The sequence below is a fragment of the Takifugu flavidus genome, chromosome 9 (genome assembly GCF_003711565.1).
Source record: "Takifugu flavidus isolate HTHZ2018 chromosome 9, ASM371156v2, whole genome shotgun sequence".
Classification (NCBI taxonomy): Eukaryota; Metazoa; Chordata; class Actinopteri; order Tetraodontiformes; family Tetraodontidae; genus Takifugu; species Takifugu flavidus.
The window spans coordinates 12,335,752-12,347,662 of record NC_079528.1 but is presented as its reverse complement, the minus strand read 5'-3'; the positions used below and the strand labels follow the sequence as shown (position 1 = coordinate 12,347,662).

The 11,911-nt window shown below is 46.7% G+C and overlaps 1 protein-coding gene and 1 long non-coding RNA gene across 5 annotated transcripts; one reads left to right on the top strand and one right to left on the bottom strand.

Annotated features, from left to right (window-relative positions):
- Positions 1-4,171: 4,171 nt before the first annotated feature.
- Positions 4,172-5,940, top strand: LOC130531051 (uncharacterized). The gene is made up of 2 exons (XR_008951998.1): positions 4,172-4,382; positions 5,468-5,940. It is a non-coding gene; the product is annotated as an uncharacterized LOC130531051 (long non-coding RNA).
- p2ry4 (pyrimidinergic receptor P2Y4) lies at positions 5,936-10,916 on the bottom strand. 4 transcript variants are annotated; one of them, XM_057042767.1, is made up of 3 exons: positions 10,746-10,916; positions 9,373-9,527; positions 5,936-8,150 (listed from the first exon to the last, which is right to left on the bottom strand). In XM_057042767.1, the coding sequence occupies exon 3, from the start codon at positions 8,123-8,125 to the stop codon at positions 7,067-7,069; it is 1,059 nt and encodes a 352-aa protein (XP_056898747.1). In that variant the 5' UTR covers positions 8,126-8,150; positions 9,373-9,527; positions 10,746-10,916; the 3' UTR covers positions 5,936-7,066. The 4 variants fall into 4 exon arrangements, with proteins under 4 accessions (XP_056898747.1, XP_056898748.1, XP_056898746.1 ...); XM_057042768.1 differs by lacking the exon at positions 9,373-9,527 and adding an exon at positions 8,408-8,787; XM_057042766.1 differs by lacking the exon at positions 9,373-9,527 and having other exon boundaries at positions 5,936-8,787.
- Between the last annotated feature and the right edge of the window lie 995 nt (positions 10,917-11,911).

Genomic DNA, 11,911 nt, shown 5'->3' with positions numbered 1-11,911 from the left:
TGTGGCGTCTTTACTGGAAATCCACGTCAGAGCGACCCATCACACGCTATTAGCTGCCATCAAAGCTCTAATTTTACTCTAGTATTACACCCCTTTGCTGTGTCCCCCTCCCTCCCCTGCTGGTCTGGATGGCGCAGCCTGGTGGGAAAACGACATTCAATCCGCTGTCCACCCCATTCAGGCCAAATTGGCAAATGACAGCTCTCCGCCTCTCAGATTTCGGGGAAGTGAGCGCTACCACCATCCATCTGAGCCCCCGAAGACTAGCTGGTGAAGAGAGAGGGAGGGAGGGGGGGAGGGAGGGAGGCACCGGCGAAGGCCCCCCGAGAGTGGACCCAAGGTGGGTTAACAGCCTCCGTTGTTCAGCGACAGCGCTGGACAGAGAACACAGAGAAAGGAGGGAAGAATACCTACTCAGCAGATCAAAGGAACTTCCCCGAGACCATTGGGGGAAGTTGACCCCAATTCCCTAATCGCACACTTTACCACCCCGGGGCCGAGCCCCACGGGCAGATGACGGCTGCTGCCGTCGTGAAGGTCAGCGGTACCCAGGAAGTGACATCGAACAGAGAGACAAGATTTGCCTTTGATTTGCTTTGATAAAGAGAAAAACAACAGAAAAATCAAAGCCGACCAGCTAATAAGATGCATCCAAACTGGATCCCTAAAAGCTTCCAGTTATTCTTCATCCATTTCATTTATGAACATGCAAAAACCCCCACAAACACACAGTCACAGTCTTTAACAGTGTTTTTTTAATTTTTAAACACAGAACATACAGTGTTAGACCAGAACGAGCCGCCCCACTGAATGGTACTCGTACTGCTAATTAAGTGCTAATGGAAGGTCCCCCTGCAGAGAATACTAATTAATGTTCTATTCTTCTGCGGCCTGAGCGCGTCCTCCACCATGGCCTAATGAGGGAAGGCAGGTACGTCTTCTCCCAGGCTGGGTTAATAAGCACAACACAGTGGGGTCTGAGTAAAGAGGGCCATACCAGGGGGCTTGTTTCCTGTCCCCTAATCTCAACAGACCCCCCTCAGAACGCTCACAATGAGCCGCAGAGGTAATGAAAGGATTTGTCCCATAAACTGGGAGAAATAGGCCGTCTTTATGCGCCTGTGTGGGTAGCACCTCTAAAGTTTTGGCGTCCGCACTAATGAAGCCAGGAGGAAATTTCGAATTTAAAAGATACATGACGGGAAAACAAGCTCGGCGCCTCCGGGAAGATTTGGTTCTTTCTGGGGTAACGAAAGGTTTGGAAGGAAAATCTTTCGGTAACTCCGGTGTGTGTCTTTACAAATATATCACATGTGCAGCAATGCAACAGCATATAACTGACACCGAGCACGTGTGGTTTTTTATAGGACAACCCCCCCCCAAGAAACTGCTGATGTCTCCTCGAAACAACTTGAGTTTTATAGAGTTTACAGCTTCTTGACAATGTGCAGGAAAATAAATACATTACCTGTTTGGAAGCAGACAGGCTGGGAATCAGATTCAAAGCGGTGAATGGCCGGATGTGCGAGTATGTGGCGGCGTGCGTGAGCGTAAACACAGATTGAGGATGGTGTTGGAATTACCTGGGTGAGATAATGGTGGTGCATTAGATTAACTTTCAGGCCTTAAATGCAACACATTTAGGCAATCTTGTTCCCCCCCAAAAACATGTCAATGTCTGAAAGGCCTCTCTCCCGCTATCAGGAGCCTCCGGTCCCCCACACTGATGCAGCTGGCAAGGCGCTACTGTCGACTGTCAAAACGCAGCGCCAGATCTAGTTATAAAATAATTGAATTTTCATATCAGAGGGGACCAGAGTCCCGGCAGACAATAGGAGTGCTGAGTCCTCTCTGATATTGGCTCAGGCCCTTTGCCATGCGCATGAAATCAGTATGTTAATGTTCCGGGTTCCCTTTTTTTAAGGGCACTTGTGCTCTCGCCGTGTACTCCCGATGAGGTTTCATAAAAAAAAAATGCAACTATTGATAAGTAGGCAGCCAGCAACCCCCTCGACCCCTCCTCCCACCCAACATGCCCCCCCCCTCCCCACCTCGTAGAGGCTCTAGACGTTCTCGCACCCCCACCGTCCCCCATTATTAAAATAGTAATTTATTTTTCTAAATCAGAATGACAGCTTGCTTTCTTTTCTCTGCAGCAGGCGGTGAATCACCCAGCTTTAATTACTTTCGTAACTTCGCTGACCCCGCCAGCGCGCCGCTCTGCCGGGGAAAAATGGGACCTCCAACAAAGGCCCCTCCACAGCCACAGCCGCCTTCAGTTCATTCAAAATGCGGAGAAATTATCAAACTGTGGATTTCATGAGATTTTGTTAACATTTCACCTCATATCTTCCTCACGCTCCCCCGAAAAGACACCCCCGCCCGCAACGGTTCTGCACTCGCAGTTTCTTGCGGATGCAGCGCGGCGGATAACTAAACAACCTTCTCCCAACCCCCCCCCCCCTCCCATTCCCTCTGTGCTCTTGTGTTGACTCAACGAGGCCTCCTGGGGTCAAAACGGCCAGAGGTCGCACCACCATCGCTGCCCCTCCCATATCCAGGCCGTGGCCCCGGCAGCAGGTAGACACACAGCCCCCGGGGCCAGGCAGCCAACCGCGGCCGCCGCCTCTGAGCGCAGACCTCAGGGTCAGGCTCCGTGAGGTGGCCACAGGTCATCCTGTCAGAGGCGTCGCAGGAATCACGGCAGTGACGCTGACGCGCGAGGCCGAACAGGAAGGTTTAAGATATCGCCCCCTTTGTTGCCGCAAAGTTCAGGCATGTTTCTTGTACGCCAAGAGATCCCTATTTGCTTACGCTCCAGCGCCCGATTTATTATAGCGGCTAATATGTTGTAATCCGCGCTATCGCTCTCACCTTCTCACTGGCACGACGGTGTTTTGGGCTGCGCCACTGTGTGAACCCAGGGTGCACAGGCACGGTTGGTCTTTTGCTGACTGCCTGATAATTGAATGAGCGATTATCCCCCCCATTAATAGACAATGATACAGAAAGCGCTGCCATATGTAGGGAATATTAATGAGTGGCTGCGGCGGCCTAGATAAGAGGAGCACCAAACAGTCGCTGTAATAGGGGTTAAAACAATTTGCCCCACCACCACCACCTTATTTCTCCTCATATTTCCACTAATCCTCCGCTCTCTTACCGAATCGGCAGGCTGCTGCACACCAGCCACCCCCACCACGGGCTGGACCTGTGCACGGCGCTGACCCCGCCACAGCCGCCGTCAGGCCGCCATTGTGCGTGAGCAGGGTCACTTAGCAGGGTCACAACGAAATGACATGCTAATGACTAAAGAAGCACGTTTTTAATATTTATGATATGAGACCTTGGGGATTTTTTTTGGGGGGGGGGGGTGATTTTATGTCTCAGGCTCCTTTTTTATTTGGTGAAATTGCAAGAAAACCCCGTCCAAAGCCTGTCCAGCATCGCCGCCGCTAAACTTCAACAGCGAGGGCGAGGAGAAAAAGTTGGACGCGCTTCTATGTGAATCGCCGTGCCAATCAATATCTAACATCTATTAGCGTTGGAAAGCAATATTTCCCCTTTTACCTCGCAATAATTGTGCTTAAAATTGTGAAGTACCTTATCATAGGTCCGACGGCAAAAGAAAAGCCGGTTACCATGGCGACTGTGAAAGCCATTGGTTTCCTTTTCAGCAGAATAATGAACTTCTCTCCTCTGTGTGTCACTCCTCCACTCCACTCTCAGCCTCTTCGATTAAAATGAAGTCGGAGCGTCCTTGAAATCCCTCGTTTCTGCCTTATAATTTGCCAAACAAGAGAAAAACAGAGAGGGGGAAAAAAATATTCAAGGCTCAACAAATGCACCAATTCAGGCCGGGGGAGGGGCGTCTCTCACGATCAATAGTGTACTTTTCAATGAAGAATATGAATTAATAATTAACAGTGAAGGTTTTATTCTTTATTGAAGGTTTCTGGTTAGGAAGACATGTGATTAATGTTAAATAGTTTTAAGGTAATAAGCCTTAAATTGAGTGCATTTGAGTAAATGATAATTACCTCCAATCAGCTATTTGTCCTTATTTAATTTAAATTTTTAGTATTTCAGATAGAGCTTCAGACGCACGCTCTGAAAGTTATTAGTCGAGCATCTGCAGTAGGCATTAAAGTGGACGGAAACCTTTGTTTTCTGCGCCATGTCAGGGTAAGAGATGCGCTGGGCAGCCAGGGTTGTTTCTATAGGTCTAAGAGAATAAAAGAATGAAACCTCTTTTGTTTCTCAGCCTGACATGTTGTGTGTTTGGTGACTGCACTCATCCACTCCGTCCTTGGGCGCAGACACATCGAGGCCATAACGTGCTTTTTTCCTCCTGTTTTCTGTTAAAAGTTAACCTCTTCAAGGTAGGTGTTGTGAACTATGTATACGGGAAGTATTGGATTTGACTTATTCAGTCGTCATGAGGGCTGAAAGGAAGGAAAATTAAATACAGTCCAGAAAAGTTCAATTGAATCTGATAAATAATAATTTAAACCCGGAGCAGTTGGCCTTCAAGGTCAACTAAATCCTGATAAATCTATCAAGCTGAAGCACTTTATCTCAGTATTAACTCAAAGTGAACTCGGCTGTCGACTATAAATTATTTTCTTTTTAAGACCACCAAATTATAAAGTTTAAATTAGATCCAAATTTCAGCGCTCGTACATATACAAGTATTTAATAGTAGCCTGTGATCATTTGGCGTTTCCGTGTAATTTTATCATCTTTAGTGTTTAATTGTAGAGCGTCATTGGTGATCGATAATATTATGGAAAACAGATGGGGAAAATATTATATGATTAGTTTCGCAAAGACACCTTTTGCTGACGCGGATGCAGAATCTTGACAGAACAGAATCAATGGAGAAATATGAGGCTAACATTCATTTTGCGCGTGCATGTGTGCCGTTACCGTCCATGTTGGCGGCCTTCCCCTGCTAGAAAGACGCCTTCAACAAGCTTCAGGAACATTTTCTTTCTCATTCTCATCTGTTTTTGTAATTATTGTCTTCAATTTGACGAAATAATTAAGAACGAAAACAGGTAGTTTATCCCTCTGACATTGAGGCTGCACTTCCTGGCTGATCCTGGCCACAGGGGGGCGCTCGAGCGCTGCCACCGACCTGACATTGAAGTTTGTTCAGAAAGCCCAAACTTTTTTTATATAATTCCTCTAAAAGAAGCTGATATTGTGTCGCTTGTTTTACGTCTGCTTCTGAGTTTGAATTAAGTCTGCCAATGAAGACCTTGATTACAAACCCAGTAGAATATATGGAATTGCTATTGTCAATTATGATGGATGGATGGATGGATGGGTGGATGGATGGATGGATGGATGGATGGATGGATGGATGGATGGATGGATGGATGGATGGATGGATGATGGATGGATGGATGGATGGATGGATGGATGGATGGATGCTTGCTCTTTAATTTCTCTCCTCTCCTAGATTAATAATGGGCTGTTCACCCCCCTTTCCTCGGGCCAGTGGTACGGAAGAGTGAAGTTCAGGACATCCAGACTTTCCTCTTTTATCTAACTCCCAAATAGCCTACGGGAGGCTGTAGGATCCCATCCTTTTACAACAACTGACTGTTGACTCACTGTTTAAACTTCTAATTTTCATATGAAGCTGACGTATTCTAACATTCAAATTTTATTGTTTACTTACTTATTTTACTACCTCCGCAAGATCTACTCAATATTGAGTTACTGCGCACACTTTGGGTGCTCTTGGCTGTTCAGTTCAGCTACTCGTCTTAGCTCAGATGTTTATAGAATTCATCGTACAGGGGAACAGGTTTCCTACTGTGCATATGACAATAAGCAAGATTAAAAACGTTGCTCCAGGTGAGCAGGTTTGTTTAAATAACCCCTCCATACACGAGTCATCATAAAAATAAAAAGGTTTTGACAATTTCAGCCTGGATTCTGTTTATTTCCTCCATTCCCTAATTTTTAGATTGTGTGTAGCTACACGGTACATGTATTTACATATTTAACATACCACACATTTAACATAACAATGTTGTAATAAAACTCTTTCATTAAACACCAAATATTAAAAGAGCTGAAACAAGACACAGATGTCAAAGAAACATGGAAAAAAGAAAAACACAAATGCGGATCTGTCAGAATTCACATGCTATTTTTAAAATAAACATAGGCTAAAGTGACACTCATACAAAATGAACACCAATAAAAGTAAATACATGAACATCAGGTGACAGTGAGCACCATGAACGTCTCTGGGAAAGCAAGCAACGTTAAGGACGAGTCTGGAGGAAAAGGCTCAGAAACAAAAAGGGTCCTGGAATCCTGGCATGGAACTCCAAACCCCTGTTCACATCTTGAGAACCAATCTAGCCACTCAGCTCCAGAGTAAAACCCAAAGGTAAAGAGCTGAAGGAAAATCCCTTATCCCTTCAATGAGGCGTGGGCGGCCTGAGAGGACGGCTCTGATCCAGATGAGCCTCCTGTCTCTGGCTCACAGCTGCAAAAGCTGCAGGACCGAAAACATCAGGAGCAACAGATGCTGTTCCTGGGTAACAGTGAGGAGGAAAACAGGAAGAATTCTATAGTCTCTTTCCTCTTTTCTCCATTTAACCTTTTTTTCCTTTTAAATATGACTTCATCTGAAAACAGCAACACGGACATTTTACATATTATATATGCGTCAACGCTCATTCCAAAGCAGAGGGTCGATGATTAGAAGTGCCGTAACAGCCAGGAAGACAACCAAAGGACAGGCTGCCTCGAGTCTAACGATATTCTATTTTACATATTTCATTTTAATGCGCAATCAAACTGGTGATTTTGTTCCTTTACATGGCTGGCGGATGATCTGGCTGTCAGGAGACATTCATTTCCACAAGTATTTCCAGTTCAGAGGTTTGTAGGAGAAGTCTGTCAGTCAGTCAGTCAGTCAGTCAGTCAGTCAGTCAGTCAGTCAGTCAGTCTGTCCGTCAGTCAGTCAGTCAGTCAGTCAGTCAGTCAGTCAGTCAGTCAGTCAGTCTGTCTGTCCGTCTGGTGCTGCCACCTTTCAGGCTCACTTCTTGTAGACCAGCGAGAGGCTGTGCGGGTCATTGGCCTGAATCTGCGGCTGCTCCGGCGTCTGGCTGTTCGTCGCCTCTCTTCTTCCTGGCAGAGCCGAGATCAGTCTGGACCTGTAGTGGTCCCCGGCCAGGAAATATAGAATGGGATCGATGCAGCTGTTGATGCAGACCAGCGGCCGGGTGATCTTGTACGTGAAGTTGATCATGTTGAGGGTCTCACAGTTGACCTTTAACACGCGGGCGGTGTAGTAGAGGGTGCGCGTGACGTGAAAAGGGACGAAGCACACGGCAAACACCACCAGGACCATGATGATAAGCTTCAGAGTTTTTTGATAGAAGTTGACACCCTGCTGACTGGATGATACTCCAACCCTGGGACGGCACAACGCCCGCGCCATCAGGCAGTAACACACGACGATGACCAAGAAGGGAACTCCAAACAAGAAGACCATAACCACGGAGGAGTAATCAACATAATCCTTAAATAACTTCTTGTTGGTGGTATCATGGCACAGGGTGATATTGTCCCGTCTGGAAGTGGTGACAAAGAAGAGGTTAGGCACCATACACACGATGACCACGCCCCAGACGGCGGCGCACGCCAGGTAGGAATGGCAGGGCTTCACCAGGGTGAGCGCCTTGAGCGGGTGGCAGATGCCCACGTAGCGATACACGCTGATGCAGGTGAGGAAGAGGATGCTGCAGTAGAGGTTGACGTAGAACAGGAAGCGCACAATTTTGCAGGCCGCCACCCCGAACGGCCAGTTGCCGTGGTTGGCGTAGTAGTAGACCAGGGTGGGCAGGGAGAGGACGTACAGGAAGTCAGACAGGGCAAGGTGGAACATGAAGATGGTGCTGGGGTTCCAAGGTCGCATCTTCAGGAACAGCCACAGAGCCGTGGCGTTGAGCAGGAAGCCGAAGACAAACACCAGACTGTAGGACACGGGCAGGAGGATGTATTTGAATTCCTCATCAAAGCGACACCTGTAGGTGATGACGGAGTTGTACGCGGAGCCGTTGTGACTGTTCAGAATGCTGTCGGATGGATCCATCGTGACGTCTCAGCGCAGTAGAACCCTGCCAAAGACAAAAGCATTAAGCAGCGCGTCCACCTCTGTCTATCCCTGCTTATTAACACATTTAGACTGAGCACATTCAGTAACATACTGACTCACACCACACCGTTGGTGACTCATGGATTAAACACTTAGGATGAGACAGGGTCTTAAGTGAGGATGAGACGGCCCCGCAAGGAAAACTGTAAAAACTGTCTTGTTTTCACACTAAAACTCACACAATGGCCATAATTCAGACAACAGCAGTGCTATTCACACCGTAAATGACGTCTGTGTAGATTCTCAATCATCCAGGTCATTGTATCCAAGGTAGTTTTCTCTGTCAACTGGACTGTGTTTCTTCTCTTTGAAGACGTTTCACCTTCTATCCAGAAGGCTTCTTCAGTTCTGAAACCTCTGTTTAAGGAAGGTTTTTCCAATTTGACATGGATAGCTTCCTTGACCCCCCTCTCAAACCCGCGGTCTTCTCCTGGCAGTATCCGTACTTGGCTGTCCTCGAAGGAGTGCCCACTCTCCTTTAGGTGTAGGTGGACTGCTGAATCCTGACCCTAAGAGGTGGCACGTCTGTGTTGTGCCATTCTTCTGTGGAGAGGTTGTTTGGTTTCCCCAATGTAAAGTTCCTTGCATTTCTCCTGGCACTGTACAGCATAAACAACATTACATTGTTTGGGTCTTGGTGTCTTGTCCTTTGGGTGGACTAACCTCTGTCGGAGAGTGTTCCTGGGTTTGAACTGAACCGGTATGTCGTGTTTCTGGAGGATCCTCCTAAACTCCTCAGAGACCCCGGACAGATAGGGGATGGAAACGCTGCGGCGTTTGTTTCTCTCCTCCTCTCCTTTGCTGGGGTCTCGCTTTCTTGAGGTTTTGGTGAAGGCCCAGTCTGAGTAGCCACATGTTTTGAGAGCTGTCTTAATGTGGTCCTGTTCCTTCTTTCTGCCTTGGAATGTAACTGAACTGAACTGAACTGAAGAAGCCTTCTGGATAGAAGGCGAAACGTCTTCAAGAGAAGAAACCCAGTCCAGGTGACAGAGAAAACGACCTTGGACCATAAATGATGCAGCCAAAGACTGTTTATGATACTAGAACAGTGGTTCCCTGAAAGGTGTGTGAAGGTTCTCAGTCATCCAGGTCATGGTAACTCTGGTAGTTGAACCATGTCATCCGTGCGTCTTTCACTCCTCTCTCAAACCATCTGTCTTCCCTGGCCAAAACCTGTACGTTACCTGTACGTTGTCCTCAAACGAGCGTCCTTAGTCCTTCAGATGCAGGTGGACAGCTGCGTCCTGGCCTGAGGAGGTGAAGTGGTTGTTTTGTCTCCTGTTGGATCGTAATACCTCCCGTATTGTAACTGCTAATCCGCGTGTTCTTTGAATGAAGACTTCAAGAAGAAAAATGCCAATTTCAAAATGAATTTGACAATAGAACCAATTCGAGATACAAATATTACAGAGCTCCGGGCCAGTTCATAACCCTAGCAACAACAGAGTTAATTGTCAGGGCACGAAGTCTGACAACCTAACTATCCCTTGGCCCAGTCCTTTATAGTCACACACATGCAAATTCACAATAATCCAATCCAGATCCCCTGCTGGGATGACCTCGTCCTCTTCCTCCAGTCCCATTTGGTGTTGGTAGAGTTCTTCTCTTCCATTGTTTTCCCAGGTAGCCAGATCCCATTCTTCATGCAAATGTGATCATCAACCCCCCTGATGTCCCATTTACAATGAGTGTTTGACACCCCCTGTCTGACTGGTCCTGAGATTAAAGTGGAACAAACAACAATCCTGTGAATGGAATGTCTCTGTTCTTTATTACATTTACCAATGAGTCTACCTTGCCTAACTTCTAAGAGAAGACAGGAACATATGGTGAAACACATAACAACAAGATAAAGACAATTCTCAACACTCCCCAAGGTACAGGACCAGGCATTCCTCGCCGCACTGGACGGCACACACCACGTTACTCTGGTTGTGTCTCTGTGTTTTGTCCTTTGTGTGGACAAGTCTCTGCCTCAGGCAACAATTCAGACTCTTTGGAGGTTTGAGTCCATGTTTACGAGCCATGTGAACTCAGGTTATTGTTCCAGACTTTTACTGGACTGCAGCGCTTTTAAACTGTCAAGTGGCGCCATAATTTAACACACTTAATATGTTCAAGATTATGTTTACATCAATATTTCAATATTAAGCAAGATTATTACTAGAATGGTGGATCCTAATTTAATTATTTACCATACCTATTAAATAGGTAATGACTGCTCAGTATATTAGAGCTAGTTTTAAAGTTAAATGTGTTTATTTTAGAATGGAAGCAGCTTTTGCATTTTTATTTTTTTGCCCCACGGGTTAATTCTAAATAAAATGTAAATAATGTGTGAGTAAATAATGATTCTGAAATTGTTGGAACGATATTTCCCAGGAATAAAGTTAAATCACTTCCTAAAAGTCTGTGTTTATAACCGCACCTGTTGCTTTCCTTACATTTTTAGGTTGAAATATGTTAAATAAGTAACTACATTATTCGCCAGCACGCGATTTTACACACGTGTTCCGGACGCGGGTCGAACCCAGGACACAACCGGGTCCATACTCACCACTAACAGATGAGCTGGACTCGATCCCACTACAGACAGTTCTGTTCCAGTCGGGGGGATCCCGCAGGCGATCCTCTCATTCAACCGATCGTTTGGGTCCGGGTTTGGTTCTGAGGTGGTCCAAGCCGCTGCGCATTATGTCTCGGCACCGGACTCCTTAGCGCGCAGGACATGAGGACGCGCCGTGCGGGGCTGAAATGGGAAGTCGCCAGTCGGCTGAGTGGGCAAAGCTTCCGCCCATCCGACGCCCTCAAAGGACCCGGCCGAGATCTGCTTCACGGATTAGAATCTGCGCCGTTACTGGAAGTGTTGTTTTTAAAAAAGAGAGAACAAAAACTCGTAGTTGTAGTTTTCCTTCCACATTCAAGAGATCAAATTTCTCCCTAAATCAAACCCGCCTGGTTCCCGTTGTGGTGGTGTTCTATGAACAATATTCACCTGCAGGATGTATATGACGTGACGGACATGTAATTCCCATGCACGCCAGGACTGACAGTTAGTGGTGAACTGATATTTGCACAGCTGTTTAACACGCGCACGCATAGCTGCGGCTAAATGAGCCATTTGTCCGCAGGACATCAGCGAGCCTAAACACATCGTTGTCATCTGGAGCCATTGTGGGATATTCACTGGAATGAAAGATTAGCCGCACTTTTTAGTCTAAAGTCTGACCATAAAGACATAAAAACAGGCTGTGTGACACACGTGACACGAGGCTAAAGGTGTGACGCAGTGTTGATTGAGCCGCCGCACAAAACACACACGTCTCTGTTTGTGTTCTCTTGTACACTGCAGCTACAACACAAATGTCAACATACACGCAAAACTGTTTTTAACGATATTAGGAATGAGCCTTCTGTCACGCATCCTCATCTCCTCCACCCTGAAATGCTGTGTGCGTGATTCCGACACCCCCTCCCACCCAGTGCGGGCAGCAACCCTGCGGTCTTTGGCTCATGCACACCGCACCTGCAGCCGGAAGTTCATGAGGGGTACGTTTGCTCTCCTCTAAGAAGTTACCTGTGGAAACCAGCACCAAAACCACACAGGCCGAGGGAAATGAACACACCATTCGAAAGTTCTCACACTGTTTTCGGTACTTTCTGCTCATGGTGGGCGGGAAAGCTATTGGTAATTCTCAGAAATACCCAGAATTCAATATTGAT